The sequence below is a fragment of the Colobus angolensis genome, unplaced genomic scaffold (genome assembly GCF_000951035.1).
Source record: "Colobus angolensis palliatus isolate OR3802 unplaced genomic scaffold, Cang.pa_1.0 Scaffold302, whole genome shotgun sequence".
NCBI classification, from domain to species: Eukaryota; Metazoa; Chordata; class Mammalia; order Primates; family Cercopithecidae; genus Colobus; species Colobus angolensis.
In genome coordinates, this window is record NW_012116289.1 from 2,274,934 (window position 1) to 2,293,232 (window position 18,299).

The 18,299-nt window shown below is 41.7% G+C and overlaps 1 protein-coding gene across 4 annotated transcripts in view; it reads left to right on the forward strand.

The window, feature by feature from the left end:
• Nucleotides 1-18,299, forward strand: part of ELMO1 (engulfment and cell motility 1) — a 586,055-nt gene that overhangs the window by 128,884 nt on the left and 438,872 nt on the right. For all 4 annotated transcript variants that reach the window (XM_011950145.1, XM_011950144.1, XM_011950143.1 and 1 more), the window contains 2 exons: nucleotides 5,637-5,677; nucleotides 6,676-6,748. In XM_011950145.1, coding sequence (XP_011805535.1) covers nucleotides 5,637-5,677; nucleotides 6,676-6,748 — 114 coding nt within the window. The remainder of the gene's footprint in view (nucleotides 1-5,636; nucleotides 5,678-6,675; nucleotides 6,749-18,299) is intronic.

Below are 18,299 nucleotides of genomic sequence, written 5' to 3' on the forward strand. Positions count from 1 at the left end.
CGCCTGTAGTCCCAGCTACTGGGCAGGCTGAGGCAGGAGAATTGCTTGAACTTGGGAGGTGGGGAGGTTACAGTGAGCTGAGATCATGCCATTGCACACCAATGCGGGTGACAATGTGAGACTCCATCTACAAAAAAAAAAGGAGTTACTTTTTAGTTCCTGTAGGGTTTATGGAGTTATAGGGAGAAGAATCAAGCAGTTTCATCATTTTGAACTACATTAATTTCTCTCCTGGGGCTTTTCTTTCAATGAAATGAAAAGCAGATTATTCAGTGGGTCTACAGAAAGCTATTAATGTATTATTCATATCACTCTGCTCCCAGGTCTTGGAGAATTGGACAGATAGACAGACATACCTTACGCAACCTTTTGGGCAAAAGTTAACTAAAAAGTCCAAAAGGCAGGGCTGGCATTTGGCTTGGAATTTACTGGTCAGGCAATGAGCTCACATCAAACAGGGCTTTCTATAGGAAATGAGAAGAGTGGTGATACCAGGCTAGTGGTGTCAAAATAGTTGGGGTGTCCTGGTCAGTCTTGTCTGCTTATGAGAGTATAAGGCTCACCTCCTTGGTCATGCTTACTGAGGGTGACACTTGTTTGATTGGTATCTGATTTATCTGTTGAATTACATTCTTTATCAGCTGGTGCTCAGTGCTCTTCCAAGCCATGAATTGCCTAATTCCTACATGAATGATTCTGCACAGGGAGTAGTGACAGCTTTCAGTGTCTAACAGCTTATGGCCAGCAGCTGCTCAGTCACCCAGCAGTCGTAGGAAATGGGAAATGTGCTGGTTAATCCAGGCTATCATTAAAAATAGTTGGCTTTTTGTTGTTGTTTTTTAAAGGAAAGTTCGTGAATGTATAGATTTTTTTCATTTAGCAGAGGTGTATTGAGTCTCCTATTAGATCCTGTTAATACCTACATACTGTGGTAACTAGTACTGAGGGGTGGGGAAGGCTACAGAGATGAATTAAGATGCCTTGTTCTCAAGGGATGGGGAGATAAGATAGATATGCAGTCCTCAGAAGTGATTCATTTAATCTGCTAAGTACACAGAGGGAGTAATTACATCTATTTAGGGAGATAAGGGGGCATCTGGTTAGTGGGGGTGGCTTTGACATAGACATTAAATGGTAGGTAAGAGTTCCTTGTTAGAGTTGGAACAGAAAGAAGGAGAGGGCCATTTCAACAAAGCAAATGGCATGAGCAGAAGTGTGGAGATGGGATTTTTGTTTGTTTGTTTTTGGTGACTCACCATCAAGATCCAGAAGCATGGGGAACGTGTACAGAATAGTAGAATTATGGAGACCAGATTGTGGATGGCTTTGGGTGACAAGCTAAGGGACTGACTTTTTTTTTTTTTTTTTTGAGACGGAGTCTTGCTCTGTCACCAGGCTGGAGTGCAGTGGCGTGATCTCGGCTCACTACAACCTCCACCTCCTGGATGCAAGTAATTATCCTGCCTCAGGCATGCGCCACCACGTTCAGCTAATTTTTTTTTTTTTTTTTGTATTTTGGTAGAGACAGTTTCAGCATATTTGGCCAGAATTGTCTCAATCTCCTGCCCTCGTGATCTGCCCACCTCCGTCTCCCAAAGTGCTGGGATTACAGGCGTGAGCCACCGCGTCTAGCTGGTACTGACACTTTTATTGGAGCAAACAAGTGATATGAGCAAAGTTTGTAGGGCAAGTCTAATTTTGTGTATTTATGGTTGACATGGGGATTGGAGAAAAAGAAACTGGATATGTGGAGACTTATCTGCAGGGACCTGGTGGTGGGATCTTTAGAACAAAGGTGGTAGGAAAGGTCTGGAAAGATTAAAGGGAGAGAGGTTGTGGAAGTAATGATGAGACTTAGTGTCTTGCAAATGTGTATGTCACAGAACATATTAAGGAAGAAAGAGAAGACAAGGACAAGTTGGCTAGAAATGTGCCTCAAAGAACTGCTGAAAGTAGGCAAGTTGAGTGTAGGAACTGATGGAAGATACGATTTGGGGTTGATTTTCTAGGGAAGCAGTTGATTGGAAATCCATGGCAAATATTTATTAATGATGGGCTGGTACTCAGGAAAGGTGCTGGGTCAGAAGAAGCAGAATTAAGGGTGATGAGATTGGGGTGTACACTCAAAGATCTATTTGATGGCAGGAGTTGGAATGAGGAGAGTCAGGAGTTCAGAAGAAGAGTTAGGCTCTGAGAAGCAATGCTGTGGACATCACAGAGGAAACATCTGCATAACCGGTTAGCACCTTATATCTGAAGAGTGAAGACATAAAGGTTAACGAGACTCCTGGGCAGTAGTGGTGCCATAATGAGGGCAGAGAAGTCGTGGCAGCATCGGGTGTGGGAGCTGAGGGGCGTGTGCTACCGTTGGGTAGGTTGAGGGGTAGGGAATGTGAAAGTGGTGATTTTTGTTTCCACTTTTAATAAGATCCCTGCAGGAGAGTTAAAATGTTCCATCGAAGAGACTGTCAAAGATTTGCAAGAAAGTATTAGGGGCTACAACTGTAGACTTAGGACAATTGAATAGAATGAGATCCATGAGGAACTGACTGACTAAATAAAAGCAGAAAAGACGAGAAAAAAAATCTGGAGTTAGAGAGCTACAGGTAAAAGAGCAACTATGGAGGATTTCTTGGACTTCATTGAAGGATTAGTTGTATGTGTAGGAGAATGAAGAAAATATGGTGCTATATCATAGCTCTGGAAAGGGGGTTTCAAAAAGAAGAAAGTAGTAACAGTGTCAAGTAAGGCAGACAGGAAAAGGAAGGTAAGAACGGTGAAAAGGTTATTGGAATTAATTTTTGGGTGATGAAAGCTAACGTTTGATTGAGGCAGATGGAAGAATGGAGGGGCCCACCATTATGTAACACTCATTTTAATTGGCTAGGCTACCCTATGGGTGTTCACTCAACTATAATTCCTTTTCCTCTGTGGTTTACAGTTTTTCTTTCATCTTTCTCTATTAAGTCTCTAAGCTTTGTGCATCTGTGGTCTTTATTCCTTTCATATATCCAACTTCATTAATTTCTAGGTATAATAGTACCCTAGAGACCTCTGTCTTTTAAAACTCGATTCTCTATGAATCAGACCTGAATTGAAATCCAAGTAATTCCTCTAAGAGACTTCAGTCGCTAAGTCTAAATCCGGGAACAGTTGCTTTTGATGCCTTCCACTACCTCAACAATACCTTCTTGACCTGACTTTTTGTTTCAGTGTTATTTAAGACTAAAACCTGGCTCTGTTATTTGTGTTTCAGTTTTGAGGGTGCATGAAGTGAGATTTGGGGAGATTCTCTGATAAGTCATCACAAATTGATAGCGTAGAGGGATCTCTGGCAGCTGGAAGGGCAAAATTCTTGTCTTATGGAAAAAAGTTTTGTTTCTGAAGTTCCTTAGTCATTTGGTTGAGAGAACACATTTGTTCCTCAGCTCACAGCAAGAGCCATCAACAGTGGACAGCTTCTTGCAAAGGCCTAGGACTTGTGTAACATGTAACTACAGTAGAACCCAATTGCCATTGTCATCTTATTCTAGAGGATAGATGTAGGATATCAGGAATACCCCCACCGTCTTTCTGATCCTCAGTAATTCTAGGTTTCCCTTTCTCTCCAACTGTGTTTATTCATTTTTTAACTTTTGTGGGTACATAGTAGGTATATGTATTTGTGGGGTACACGAAATGTTTTGACACAAGCATGCAATATATAATAATTTTATTGTGGAAAATGGGGTGTCTATCCCATCAAGCATTTATCCTTTGTGTTACAAACAATCCAGTTATACTCTTTTATTTTAAAATGTACAATTAAATTATTGGCTATAGTCACCCTGTTGTGCTATCAAATACTAGGTCTTGTCATTCTTTATTTTTCTTTGGAACTCATTAACCATCTCCACCTCTCCCACAAACCCTGCCGCTACCCTCCCCAGCTTCTGGTAACCATTGTTCTACTCTCTCTCTCCATGAGTTCAATTGTTTTGATTTTTAGATCCCACAAATAAATGGGAACATGTGATGTTTGTCTTTCTGTGCCTGGCTTATTTCACTTAATATAATGGCTTCCAGTTCCATCCATGTTATTGCAAACGACAGGATCGCATTCTTTTTATGGCTGAATACCTCACTGTGTAAATGTACCACATTTTCTTTATCCATTCATCTGTTGATAGACTCTTAGGTTGCTTTCAAATCTTGGCTATTGTGAATAGTGCTGCAGCGAACACCTCCAACTGTGTTTATAGTTGTAGGCAAAGACACATTCTTTTGCACACATAGTAGTGAATGTGCTCATAGAGGATGGAGCTCCAGTGGGAGAGAGTTCATTGGAGGGACACTGCATGCTGAATTGGGCCTTTAGCAGGGGTTAGGGAGGCCCTTGGAGAGGACTATGCAAATGGTGTTCAGAATTCACCAATCGGGCAGGCATAGTGTCACGTCCAAGGGTGAGGATGCGAGGAGGAAATGGAGCCCATTCAGGAGTCCTAATCCTTTTTTGAAGTCTTTTGCCCTTTGTATTAATTTAAAAATATAATTAATATAATTTAATTTTTGTAACAGCTTGAGGGGTAGGTAGAACCTATTTCCATTTTACAGATAAACTAACTGGGGTTCAGCAAATGAAGAAAATTGCAGGTTACTTAAACAGTAAACAGGTTGAAAGAGCCTGGATTTGAACTGATCTCTTGGATTTAGAATCTCTTTGCAGATACCACATTTCCCTTCATATAGACAGGAGTAAAACTTGCTTATATGTAGACAGCTTTTTTATGGTTGTATCTGAAAACCCAGGACCATGTATTATACTTCTCTGATTTCTCATCTTCTCTTCCTCTCTTCCCCATTCATTTCTTGTCTGTGATTGTTCTTTGGGTTGACATGATACTCGCCATCCTAGAGACAGGGTCTTGTTTGCATCCAAAACAGGAAGAGTTTCCACATCTCTAGGAGAGCTGGTGTGTCTCTCTGCTGCATTCCTTCTATCTTGGGGGCAGGCGGCGCACAAGTGTGGCTGTTAGGCGCAAGAGCACAGCTGTAGTCACCTGCCAGTTGACACCAGGGCACATGGTGTCATAGTCGCATTACTGGAGTGTATCTGGCTCAAGCTGCTGCATGATTGGCATTTATCGGGGCCATCGTCAGGGGAAGAATTCTATGTACTTTGTAAGAACCATTTCGTAACACTTCATATTCCATTTGCCACATGTTCTCATAAAAATATCATCAATCCACGATTTTTGCATAAAGCCAAACTGCAGCTTGCCTGATTCATGTACTACTCCTGAGGGATTCTGGTTTTGACTTGGCCTCATGGGCTTCCGTTGTCTGTGAGATCTTTGAACAAAGCTATATTTTCACCCTAATTTCAGTGTGGCTAGATTAAATATGATGCATGTTTTGTTCAACTAATAATGCTAAGTATAGAAAAAAGGACCACAGGGGTAATAAATCATTAATACATTTGGTGGTAACAGCTAGTAGATTGTTACCTTGAGAAAAATAAGAGGCTCATTGACAACTAAGAATAGCAAATGCAAATTCTCTTTGCTTAGATATCCTTTTATGAAGCTTCTTCTTTTTTCAAATTTAAAATGATGAAATGAAACTAACAAAGTATTTCCTTTTTTGTTATTTTGCAGAAAAAACCACTGTCTGCAATAATAAAGGAAGTCTGTGATGGGTAAGTGTTACTCAGGATTTATCTAAGGCATTCTAGTTGATAAATTGACAAGCAAATAATATATTTCCAGTAGGATAGTAAAATATTATTCATAAGTCACCCACTGACTTGCTCAAAGTCACTAAGAATTACTCTGTAGGAGTATCACACCCTTTTCCACCGGAATTTACCATGAGTCCTCATAGAGCAGAAAGTGTGAAATGACTGTTATGTGCACAGTGGGGTTGGCTTTATTTATTTTAGGAAGTTGTGTTCCTTTTGTCCTACCCAGCAGGGAGTACTCTAAAGGTTTTTGAGGGCATAGTACACACTTGATCTGGTATAAACTGAGAGGACCACTCAGGTCCTCACAGAGGATGAAAGAACTGAACAGACAAGGCAGTGGGTAATTGTACTGCCCCATGGGATCTCACAATGATATGACTTTCCTACTTTTTTGTGGCTGCTCTAAACAATACAAAGGAAATGTATGTATGGTAGCTGCATGAGTTTTTTTTTTTTTTTTTTTTCTTTTAAACCAGAACTGTGAAAATAGTTGTGTTAACTGAAATTTATGTAAGGCCTAGAGTACTTAATTGGAGTGTTTCAGTCTGTAACAACTATACTGATAGGGGATTGTAGAATACAGAGACAATTAAAATGTGCCAAATATCCAAAACTTAAATTGCATTTATTTTCTTTCTTTGCTTCAATCCCTTAAAATCAGTAGAATTGTAAAGATTTGTATTTAAATCTGCCACAGCAAGCCTTGAAGATAAAATGCTTAAAGGTGAGCAGCAGGCCTAGCATAAGGTCTAGACAGTCCACACATGAAATGTTTGGTCTCAGGGTATGGAAGGTAGGCTAAAGTCATTTTGCTTTAGGAACTGCATTGTGATATATTTTGGGATTGGTCTAGTTCCAATCACAGGGTGCTTAGTTCATCTAACACTAAAAAATTACACAAATGAAAATGGCCACTTTCATTTTTCTAATCAGTATATGCTTGTATTTTTAAGGTGGTCTCTTCCCAACCATGAATATTTTGCACTGCAGCATGCCGATAGTTCAAACTTCTATATCACAGAAAAGGTAGGTCAACCACATTATTTAATATGGGACACATGTTGAAGGAAAGTAAATCATGATGATGTTTCCTCTGTTCAGGACTAGACATGCTGGTCTAAATTTTACGTCTCTACTATCCATGAAAATAGGGTCTGTAAAGCAAATAACTGCTACTTTAGCATCCACAAGATGATATTTAGCAGCTCAAGAGTAAAAACCAAATTATGTTTTGTGTCTTGTTCAGCAACTGCAGTTGCCTTCGAAGACTGAATATGTTGTCTTTCTTTCTTACTGCTTGGTTAAAGAATTTATTTGATACTTAATGACTTAGTTGGGTTTTCCTTTCTCAGATTTTGTTTTTCCAAAATACCCTCTAACCCTTGCTTAAAGTACATGAAATAATGACAAGAAACCTTTTCAAAGGTGGCATTAGGTATCTGGGCACTAAGAGTGTTCTATGGGAACCCAGCTCTCTTCTTGGGTGATTTTAACTCTTTTTAGCAAGATTAAAGGAGAAGGAGGGATGTGTGAAGACAGCAATGGCCCTGGGAGCAAGTAAAATTAGTATGTACAAGATCCCTGATAGAGGAAGGGCACACTGGAATTTACTGAGTGCATACTGTGTGCCAGGAACTGAGCCATGCACATTACATCTGTTCACAGATTTCTTCCTTAAGACTCACCTGGGCTATAAAAATAATGGCTTTGGGTAACAGGTATAAAACTGAATCATTGAGGACAAATGGTTAGACTAATGCTTCATACTTGATTCTACAAGAAGCAAGTTTAGATTTTTGTGCTTCTTTGATTTTTGTCTTTTGGAATTTCCACAATAGTTTTGCATTCAACACTTTAGGCCGAGCTCACTGAAATGCATATGAGCCCGTTTTGTCTTCATGAAACTGATCTTGTGGGGTCAGCAGGGAGGGAAGGAACACCCCTGTGAAAAGCTGTCATTATAACAAGGTGGCCAGTGCTGAAACAGAAGTGAGTACAAAGTGCTCTTGAAGGAGAGAGAATCGGGTGGCCTCAGGCTTCAGTATCTTGCAGGCTTTGTTTGTCCCAGTCAGTAGTCCCTAGAGTGACTGTAATTTTACCCATGAATCAGGTGGTGGTAGAAGGTGGAGGCAGTAACAAGGGTCCTACTTCCACTGATGACTCCCTTGCTCTACCCCAAAGAGGGAGGGAGGGAGGGATTCAGTTCAGCAGCAGAGAGGCCGCAAAGGCCCGAATACGTCTCAGAAATTGTGTTGTTCTTCCCAGATGGACACTGGGAATTTTGTAACTGATGCTGTTTTCTTCTTCACGTTGATTGCTAGAAAGCTGAGAAGGGGGCCAGGTACGGTGGCTCACGTCTGTAATCCCAGAACTTTGGGAGGCCAAGGAGGGTAGATCACTTGAGGTCAGGAGTTCGAGATCAGCCTGGCCAACATGGTGAAACCCTATCTCTACTAAAAATACAAAAATGAGCTGGGTATGGTGGTGGGTGCCTGTAGTCCCAGCTATTCGGGAAGCTGAGGTGGTGGGAGGATCGCCTGGACCTGGGAGGCGGAGGTTGCAGTGAGCAGAGATTGTGCCACTGCACTCCAGCCTGAGCGACAGAGCAAGACTCCATCTTGAGAGAAAAAGAAAAAACAAAGCTGGGAGTTAACAAGTGAACTCAGTTTCCTGCCATGCCTTGTATTTATTAAGTTTACCTTTGATTCCTTTGACTTCTTCCATATAAACATTTAGTTTCCTGTCTTTATTTTCCCTTTGCTTCAGTTTCTTAATATTTTTCCTTTATTTTATACTGCATCTATATAATTTGCATGCTATTCTTTGTGAGATTAAAGAAGTTATATAGAAATCCAAGTTAAATGATAGCAGTTGAAGGTATCACCATGGTTTCATTCATAGCAGTTACTGGGTAGTGAAATCAGTTCAGTTAGTTACCAGAGCATTAAACACTGGAACATAATAGAGTAAATTAGGTCAGAGTATATCTCCTGTGTTGCTTGTGAAATATTTGTTCCTCCTACCCACATGTATAATACATGCAGATTACACTGATGATTTACCCTCGGTTGTGGTAAAAAAGCTGTTGAGTCATGAATGGTTCTGGCTGTGAGTAATCTGTGCTGGCAGATGGCCCCCAGTGGCATCCTGTCTTCTGTCACCATTGTCTGGAGACCTCAGTGTAGTGAAGATCACTAAAGATGAGGTTCTTAGACTTCAGAGAGAACATAAGCATGGCACAGAGAACCTTAGAAAAAAAACGTGGGGCTTTAGATCCCAACCCCAGAGACTCAGAGTGAGTGGGACTTGGATATGGCCTGGGAGTTTTCATTTTTAAAGCACCCTCTGGGCGGTCTGATGCTGGATACCTGGAACCACCGGGAGAAACAGCCCTGGGGCCTATTTTCTAAAGAACTGGAACACATGTGTACAGGACATTACGCCTTCTGTCCAGAAGTTGAGCACAAAGTTCAATTCAGGAATATAGGCTGGGCACGTGGTTCACACCTGTAATCCCAGCACTTTGGGAGGCCAATGCGGGTGGGTCACCTGAGGTCAGGAGTTCGAGACCAGCCTGATCAACATGGCAAAACCGCATCTCTACTAAAAATACAAAAGTTGACGAGTGTGGTGGCTCACGCCTGTAATCCCAGCATTCGGGAGGCCAAGGTGGGTGGATCATGAGGTCAAGAGATAGAGACCATCCTGGCTAACACTGTGAAACCCTGTCTCTACTAAAAATAAAAAAAAAATCAGCTGGGTATGATGGCACGTGCCTGTTGTCTCAGCTAATCAGGAGGCTGAGGCAGGAGAATCACTTGAACCCAGGAGGCAGAGGTTGCAGTCAGCTGAGATCGTGCCACTGCACTCCAGCCTCAGTGACAGAGCGAGACTCCATCACAAAAAAAAAAAAAAGTTGGGTGTGGTGGCACATGCCTGTAGTCCCACTAATCAGGAGGCTGAGGCAGGAGAATCACTTGAACCCAGGAGGCAGAGGTTGCAGTCAGCTGAGATCGTGCCACTGCACTCCAGCCTCAGTGACAGAGCGAGACTCCATCACAAAAAAAAAAAAAAGTTGGGTGTGGTGGCACATGCCTGTAGTCCCACTCAGGAGGCTGAGGCAGGAGAATCACTTGAACCTGGGAGGTGGAGGTTGTGGTGAGCCAAGATTGCACCACTGAAGTCCAGCCTAGGTGACAGAGCAAGACTCCATCTCGAAAACAAAAACAACAACAACAAAAAACCAAAGTATGTAGGAATGTGTTTGTGTGCTGCCATTTCTTGGCATAAGTTGAAAATTATTAACATCATATAATGGTTATGCTTTTTTTCTAATTAAAATTCGTGTATATGCAGAACATTCAAACTGTAGAGAAAGGGAGAAATTATTATTTTATGGTGCATCTTAGTTATTTTCTGGGAATCTTGTTTTGCCTGAGGACATTCTTGAAACTGAGTTTATAAAGGACTGGCCACCAAGTCAGTTATGCGGAGTTTTTCGTCTTCCGTGGGCTGTAGCAGAGATTATTCTTTTATGAAGAGTTTAGGGAGTGAGAAGACTCATCTTCCCTATCATAGTTCTTTGTTTGTAAATACAATGTCGTCGCTCTTCCTCATGCAGCTGTCACTGGGCACAGCTGTGGGTGTGCATGTGTCACGGAGCTCCGCACGGACAGAGCAGGAGATGATGGTGGCTCCTGGCTCCACAGGATTGATCCTGGGCTGCCTTCAGTCTGCTGCTTAGGTCCATCTAGTTCCTTGCAAGTATTCCTAAAAATACAGACATTTTTTTCCCATTTTAAAAATAATGTACGTAGCATCATCTTGGTTACTTACGGCCCAGTGAGTTGTTAGGTAATATTTGCATCACCATGGTAACCGGTGACTCGTTATTGAAACTTGTGTGTGCTGTTAGTTACTGATTTTCCTTTATATATGAGATGGTCTCTGTCTTTTCGCTGAAGATGAAAATCATCCGTAGTTTCAGAAAAAAAAGTTCTCTAGCTGGCCACTCAATCCAATAGAAATAGAGGTTGATGGATGCTTGTGATTCTCTTCTAAGATCCTCCAGAAGGCACTTTCCCTGCTTTTCTCATGTTCTCCAAGCCCAGTTTTTGAAATAGTCTTCCCTTGCTTATTAGGCCATTAACTGAGGTTTTTTTGGTGCAGTGGGGGAAAATGTCATGTTAAGTAGCATTCAACAGAAGCATCACTTGGAAATGCCTCAGAGAAAGTTAAGATTCAGTGATTCACAAGTTAAAATTCTGCTCCAGAAACTTAACTATTTCATGGTGATGTCCGGGAGAGAGAGAGAGAGAGAATAAAAAATGCTAAGTGAAGGGTATGTTTAAGTGGAATTTGTCTTTTCAGTAAGGATTCTATTGAGACAGCACTAAGCATTGTTTTGTTTGTGATTGTCATCACAGTGCAATGATGCAGGTATTGGTATCTTCATTTTATGAGAAAAGTGAGATTGAGAGAGGTTACTCAACAACTTGTGTGGGTCGTACAGATTGGAAGTGGCCAAGCCGAGACTTGGACCCCGGTAGGTCTGATCCCAGAGCTCTCTATGTCGTCTCTGAAAAACCTTCTGTACCATTGCTTCAGCCCCAATTTGTTTATGATGCCCTTTCTTCGGGCATCACTGTCATCAAGCCAGTGATCCTGATGGTAACTGTCCCCAAAACAATAAATACAGGAAGTTACAGATTATGAACGTTGGTTACCAGCTTCAGTCTGTGGCTTCCTTATTCCTTCTGAGGGTAACTTGGAGGAAGTTGTAACAGGTAGTCTTCCACTTACTAGAGTGTCACAAAGTGCATTTATATTTGCCTTTGGTATGGATCATATGACTGCCTAAGACAGTGCGATTGCATGAATACCATTCTTTTTAGACAAACAGGAAAATTGCCTTGTCATCCCTAATCGTAAGCATGTATGGAGGTGAGTCCCCAGAAAGCATAGGGCACAGTGGAGGAAGCCATGAGGAGGTTGGGTTGTGTGCTTGTGGATAAATGAGGTTTTATTTTGATTGCAGGATGATACTTACTTCCTCCCTATTGAGACCTACTCTAGCATGTATGAAGTATAGTGATGTATCACTTAATGTCTTGTTTAGATAAATTCCTTATCTTGTAATCACAGAAATAAGCTAAGCCTCATTCAGGCCGTCTCTGCAAAGCTGGCCCCAGGCACCTTTGGTGAGGAAGTAGGGTTGTTTGGGGGGCACCCCCTTTTTTGTCTTTCCCACTTCCTAAGTGCCCTGGGTTCTCAGACAGCTCCCGAGCCTCCCAGAATCCCTGGCAGCCGGAATTGTGCACTCCTTTGGATTTGTGCATTTCATTCTGGTCAGGAGATGACTCTACTATTTTGCAGAATTCAGTTCAACTATCATGCTTCGGTAGAGCCAACTGTAAGTAAGCAGAGTAATCCCAGTCTCCAGAAAGGATTGAGACTTAGAGGTAAGCAAGGATGAAGGCCTGGGAGGGAATCAAAGGAGATGGACAGGGAGAAGCCTGCAGTCCTGATTTCCAGCTCTGGTTTCTGTGCTTCCTGTCTTTGCATCCTTGTGAGAGAACTGCTGTGGCTTTTCGGTTCCCGCCCCTTTGCTTAAATCACTTTATGCTTGTCTTTGTTACTCTCAATCAAAGAACTTTCTCTAGGGCAGGCATTTTAATTTGAGCAAACTCATGCCCAGGAAAGCTGTAAATTTCCGAAACCAGCCAAATACCCTATGCAACATTCCCTTTCTTGCTGCCTTTGGTGAGGATTCTGTTTGATCAACAGAAGTCACTGTGGCTGCCTCAGCAAGACACACCAGCAGCCCTGGGCTAGCTCCTCTTGGGCCAGTCCATAGGCAGTAATGGGCGGAGAAAAATGTTTCTGCCTGATATGGTTTGGCTGTGTCCCCACCCAAATCTCATCTTGAATTGCAGCTCCCATAATCCCACGTATTGTGGGTGGGACCTGGTGGGAGATAATTGAATCATGGGGGAGATTTTCTCCATACTGTTCTCGTGATAGTGAATAAGTCTCTCAAGAGCTGATGGCTCTATAAGGGGAAACCCCTTTCTCTTGATTTTTCATTCTTTCTCTTGCCTGCTGCCATGTAAAATGTGCCTTTCGCCTTCCACCATGATTGTGAGGCCTCCCTAGTCACATGGAACTGTGAGTCCATTAAACCTCTTTTCCTTTATAAATTACCCAGTCTCAGGTATATCTTCATTAGCAGCGTGAGAACGGACTATTAACACTGCTTTTCCCTTTGGCCTGTCCCTTTATCTCTTCAGGGTTTCCTGACTCCAAGCAATTCTCCTGTGCTATCTCTTCTTCCTGTTCTGAGACCCTGCTGCCTACTGTCTCCTCTGTTAAACCCGTGTGTTGCTACCCAATTCTTTCCTTTTGGCCTGATGACCAAACTGATTTCTGCTACGGATGCTGTGTGGATGCCCAAAGGCTGCTTGTATTCTTGTCCCCAGCCTTTGGCAACACTGGGCTCTCCTAGACAGGCTGCTTATCTGGACTCTGACTCATCATTTGGGCAGCCAGAGAGAAATGGCCATGGTGGGAGGAAAAAAGCCACATATGAACACACCCAATAGAGAAAACTAGAAGTGACTCCCCAGTGTGTGCCAGGTACTATGCTAAACCCTGAGGATATCTCTAACCTTCCTGATTCTCACAGACAGAATAAATCTTTACCTGAAATTAACCAGTTACAGTGACAATGAGTGCCACAAAGGAGAAATGTGAGTGTCTGGGCCTAATTAAGCGTCAAGGAAGTGACATTTAGGCAGAGATCTAGGAAGAAAGGAGGGAGGATAAATGGGAACCTCTTAAAGTGGGCCAGATTCATGGTGTGCAGAGAAATAGTGATAAAGCCAGTGTAGGACCATCCAGATGCGTCTGGAAAGTTTTGCATATGCCCTGATTTTCAAGACTTTTTAAGGTCATCTTAAAGATCTTGAACTTCATCCTAAGATCATTGGGAAGCCTTGAGATGGTTTTCAGCTGGACATGATGACAAATGATTGGATTGCAGACTCCCTTGTGATTACACTGAGTATACTCTGTTGGAAGAATCATCAACCTATGGCAGAAACAATGAGAAAACTGTTGACTTGGAGAGGAAAAGAATGCATGGGTGTTTTTTTTTTAATTATTTATTTATTTATTTACTTATTTGAGACAGAGTCTTGCTCTGTCTGGCAGGCTGGAGTGCAGTGGTGCAATCTTGGCTCACTGTAACCTCCATCTCCCGGGCTCAAGCAATTATCCTGCCTCATCTTCCCGAGTAGCTGGGATTACAGGTATGTGCCACTATGCCCGGCTAATTTTTGTATTTGCAGTAGAGACAGGGTTTCACCATGTTGGCCAGGCTGGTCTTGAACTCCTGACCTCAGGTAATCCACCTGCCTCAGCCTCCCAAAGTGCTGGGATTACAGGTGTGAGCCACCATGCCTGGCTGCATGGGTGTTTTAAAATACACATAGAGATTGACAACAAATATTGGGTAGCACTTTGATTCCAAGGAAAACAGAGAGCAAGACGATAGTCTTAAATGTCTTCCTTCAAAAAGTTTACTATCTATTATCTCCTTGACAACTTGGCTGAGGGTAGTAATGATACACTGCAGTTGAATAAAACTGCTCATTATATATTCTTGATAAATTTGTCTATTTACACAGCCTGATAAAATGTTAATATTCAGTTACCTGATGTATTCATTCATGTCATTTCTCATGCTGCTATAAGGACATACCTGAGACAGGGTAATTTATAAAGGAAAGAGGTTTAATTGACTCACGATTCCACAGGGCTGGGTAGGCCTCAGGAAATTGACAGTCACGGTGGAAGGGGAAGCTAACATGTCCTTCTTCACATGGCGGCAGCAAGGAGAAGTGCAGAGTGAAGTGGGGAAAGCCCCTTATAAAACCATCAGATCTGTGAGAACAGAATGGAGGTAACCCACCCCCATGATTCAGTTACCTCCCATTGGCGTGTGGAGATTACGGGAACTACAGTTCAAGATGAGATTTGGGTGGAGACACAGCCAAAACATGTCACCTGACTAATTTATATCAAATTTTAACTTCTCCTTTGGACACCTAATTTAGGATTCAGACACTCCTAGCGTAGGACTATAAGAAGGAGAAATGAATTTGCCCAGATTTGACAGTTAATGTGCTGTGATGAGAACAATAATTAAGGTACAGTCCTTGTCTCCACAGAGTTTTCAATCTAGAGGAAGATTGGGCTAATAACAATTCCAGTCATTGGGGTGATTAAAAGGGGTCCTGCTTGAAAAGATTATTAGGAATATGATTTTCGAGTCACTTAGGTTTATAATATGACCATATGATTCTGTGTACATATTTTGACTAGGATATGAACTCCTCTACTATTTTTTTACATCATAATTGAGGTAAGATTTATACACCCTGGAATTTTCCCATGTAAAGTGTACAGTACAATGGTTTTTAGTATATTCATAGAGTTCTTCAGTGCTTTATTTTTTCGACAGCAAAGTTGTGATATTTCCACCTCCAGTATTTTCATCTTCCAAAGCAGCAACTCTCAGCCTTAAATGTAGATTTTGGTTCCAAATTTAGAGATTCGGATTCCGTAGCTCAAGGCTAAGGTTCAGGCATCTTTAACAAGTACAGCTGGTCCTAGTGCTAAGCTCACTTTCCAGTGGAAGTGTGAGCAGCCTCTGGATCTTTCTGCTATTCCTGCATGGGATGAAAAACCATATTTTGAATTCATATTGGCTTGTAGGCATGGACTCCCCATGTACTCCCTGAGCTGGGGGTGTCATTCTGATTGGTTTCCACTGTTGCCAACAGAGAATGAAGTCCAACCTCCTTTCTTAAGCCAGAGGTCAGGGTGCATCACAAGTCAACATTTTCAATTTTATTCTTTCTCTTATTCCCTCAATTTTAACCAAACTGCTGTAGTGTTCTCTAAATATATCTTGATTTTTCTCCTTTGTGTAGCTTTACTAACCTGGAATTCAGTTCTCTTTATCTCTCTCCCATTATTTCAGGTACTAGATTAGGTGCTGAGGATAAAGAGCTGAAATGACATACTCCTTGCTTTGAGAGCTGAGTCTTGGAAACAAACACACACCTAGGAGCAATGTCATTTAAATGACTGCCATTTCAGGACAACAGTTCATCCTCTTCCTACCAGTCCTAAATTGTTTGAGCTGGAAGAAACCCTGGCTTCTTGCCTAACATAGCTGTAGCCCCACTTTTGGAGATTCATCTCTTAATTCAATCCTCTTATAAATCTCTACCCTTCCTCTCTGCTGCTATAGGTATTTTTGTCTACTAGTTCTTTTTCTCTCAGTTGTCTGTATTAGCTGATCAGGACCTACATTGCTTTATTGTTGCCTTGAGCTGTTGTTTAACTATTTCTGTGCTGATTTATGTTTTCCTCTCAGCAAGATTCCAAGTACTTTACATAAAAAACTGTATGTTCCAGCTGTGTGTCTCACATGGTTCTGTGAATATAATATGTAGGTGTTGGAAGGTTGTAGGTTTTATGTTAGATAGTTTTCTTTGTAAGATAAAAGTACAATTAGTGCTTAATAAATTATGTATGATGTTGGTTAATTCAATTACCAGAAGATGCACATACACCTTAAGATTATTCACAGTGGAGAAATTGTAGGTGAATAAATGAATCTTAATGTTCCTCTTAGAGTCTTAAAATGGTATTGAAAGTTTAGTTTGGCTTTCAGTCTGCAACAAATGATTAATTACCGTTTTCAAAGAAATACGTACATTCACACACACACACACACACACACACACACACTATCTGTACTCTGCTGGATATTGACCACAAATTCTTAAAAGATTCATGAGATTTCACAAAATGATATTCAGCAGGACATAAATGTACAAAATTCTCTTGTTCCCTCTCTACCAGGAATGACAAGGTAGAGAACCCATAGATAAATTGACTTGTATTACCCCCCTCCAAAAAACAACCAGTTTGAAAAACCCATGGATTTAGAATATATGAGCTATTTATTTAGAATCCCCAATTTAGAATGATCAATCTATTTCAGAGAACTTAGCTCTAGGAATTTATCTCCAGTTTACAGCAATAGTGAGAGGGAGGGAAATAAGGAACAGAGACTCTCTGGTACCTTATAATATACAAATAAACCATCACTATGCAGATCACCAAACAGAAATATAATTTCAAAGTATTATCAGTTTTGTTCTCATTATAGCAAATAACATCCTCTAAGAACCAAATGGTGTTTGTGAGAGATAATGTACTCAAAATTATATTATTGTTCAATTTTGAGAAATTGAGTTTTACTTGATTTCAACCCAGGCTAACATCCATTAATATTCACGTGGCTCACCCATCTTCAGTTCTTCAGTTCAGGCAGTTAACTCTGTGGGAGCAATGTCACAGAAGATAGAGAGAATTGTTGGCTTACATACATACAAAACTTTAGAGTTTCTGTGAAGGAAAATACGGGCACTGACTTAGAAACCTTGCTGATACTCTCTCCTCTACCCCCCACACTTTTTCATTAAATAAAGGAAAAGTTTTGCACAGTCACACTCTACTGTGGTGACATATTTTTCAATAACCAAGGAACAATTGAATGCAACTGTTTACAGTCAGAATTCTCTATACATATGTGAAAACAAGCTGCTTAAAACAAAAGTTGGAGCAACAATTTTGGCAAACAGGAAAAACACTGAAATATGCCGTCTTCTAGTTTGCTTTTTTTTTTTTTTTTTTGAGATGGAATCTCACTCTGTCGCCCAGGCTGGAGTGCAGTGGCTCGATCTCGGCTCACTGCAACCTCCGCCTCCTGGATTCGAGCGATTCTCCTGCCTTAGCCTCCTGAGTAGCTGGGATTACAGGTGCATGCCACCACGCCCAGCTAATGTTTTTATTTTTAGTAGAGACAGGGTTTCACCATGTTGGTCAGGCTGGCCTTGAACTCCTGACCTCAGGTGATCCACCCTCCTTGGCCTCCCAAGGTGCTGGAATTACAGGCGTGAGCCACCACGCCCGGCCCGAGTGTTTTACTTTCTTCCTGTCCCCACCCCACTACATTTCAGGTTTCTCTAAGTCAGGAGGCCAGAAGATTATTAATAGTATTAACATCTACTTTAAGAACAAATTGGATATTTTCCAATTCAGTAGCTACAGCAAAGTTGAGCCAAGGGCAGGGTGATGGTCATGGGTCATGCCTGGGCATTTGGTTTCTGGGATGTTGATGAGGGGAGAGAGGGAATGGTAGGTACTACGCTTAGACTCCCTCTGCCCTTTCATTTCAGTTTGTTTTGAGATGGAGTCTCACTCTGTTGCCCAGGCTGGAGTGCAGGGGTGTGATCTCGGCTCACTGCAACCTCCACCTCCCAGGTTCAAGAGATTGTCCTGCCTCAGCCTCCTGAGTAGCTGGGATTACAGGCAAGCAGTACCATGCTTGGCTAATTTTTTGTATTTTTAGTAGAGACAGGGTTTCACCATGTTGGCCAGGCTGGTCTTGAACTCCTGACCTCAGGTAATCCACCTGCCTCAGCCTCCCAAAGTGCTG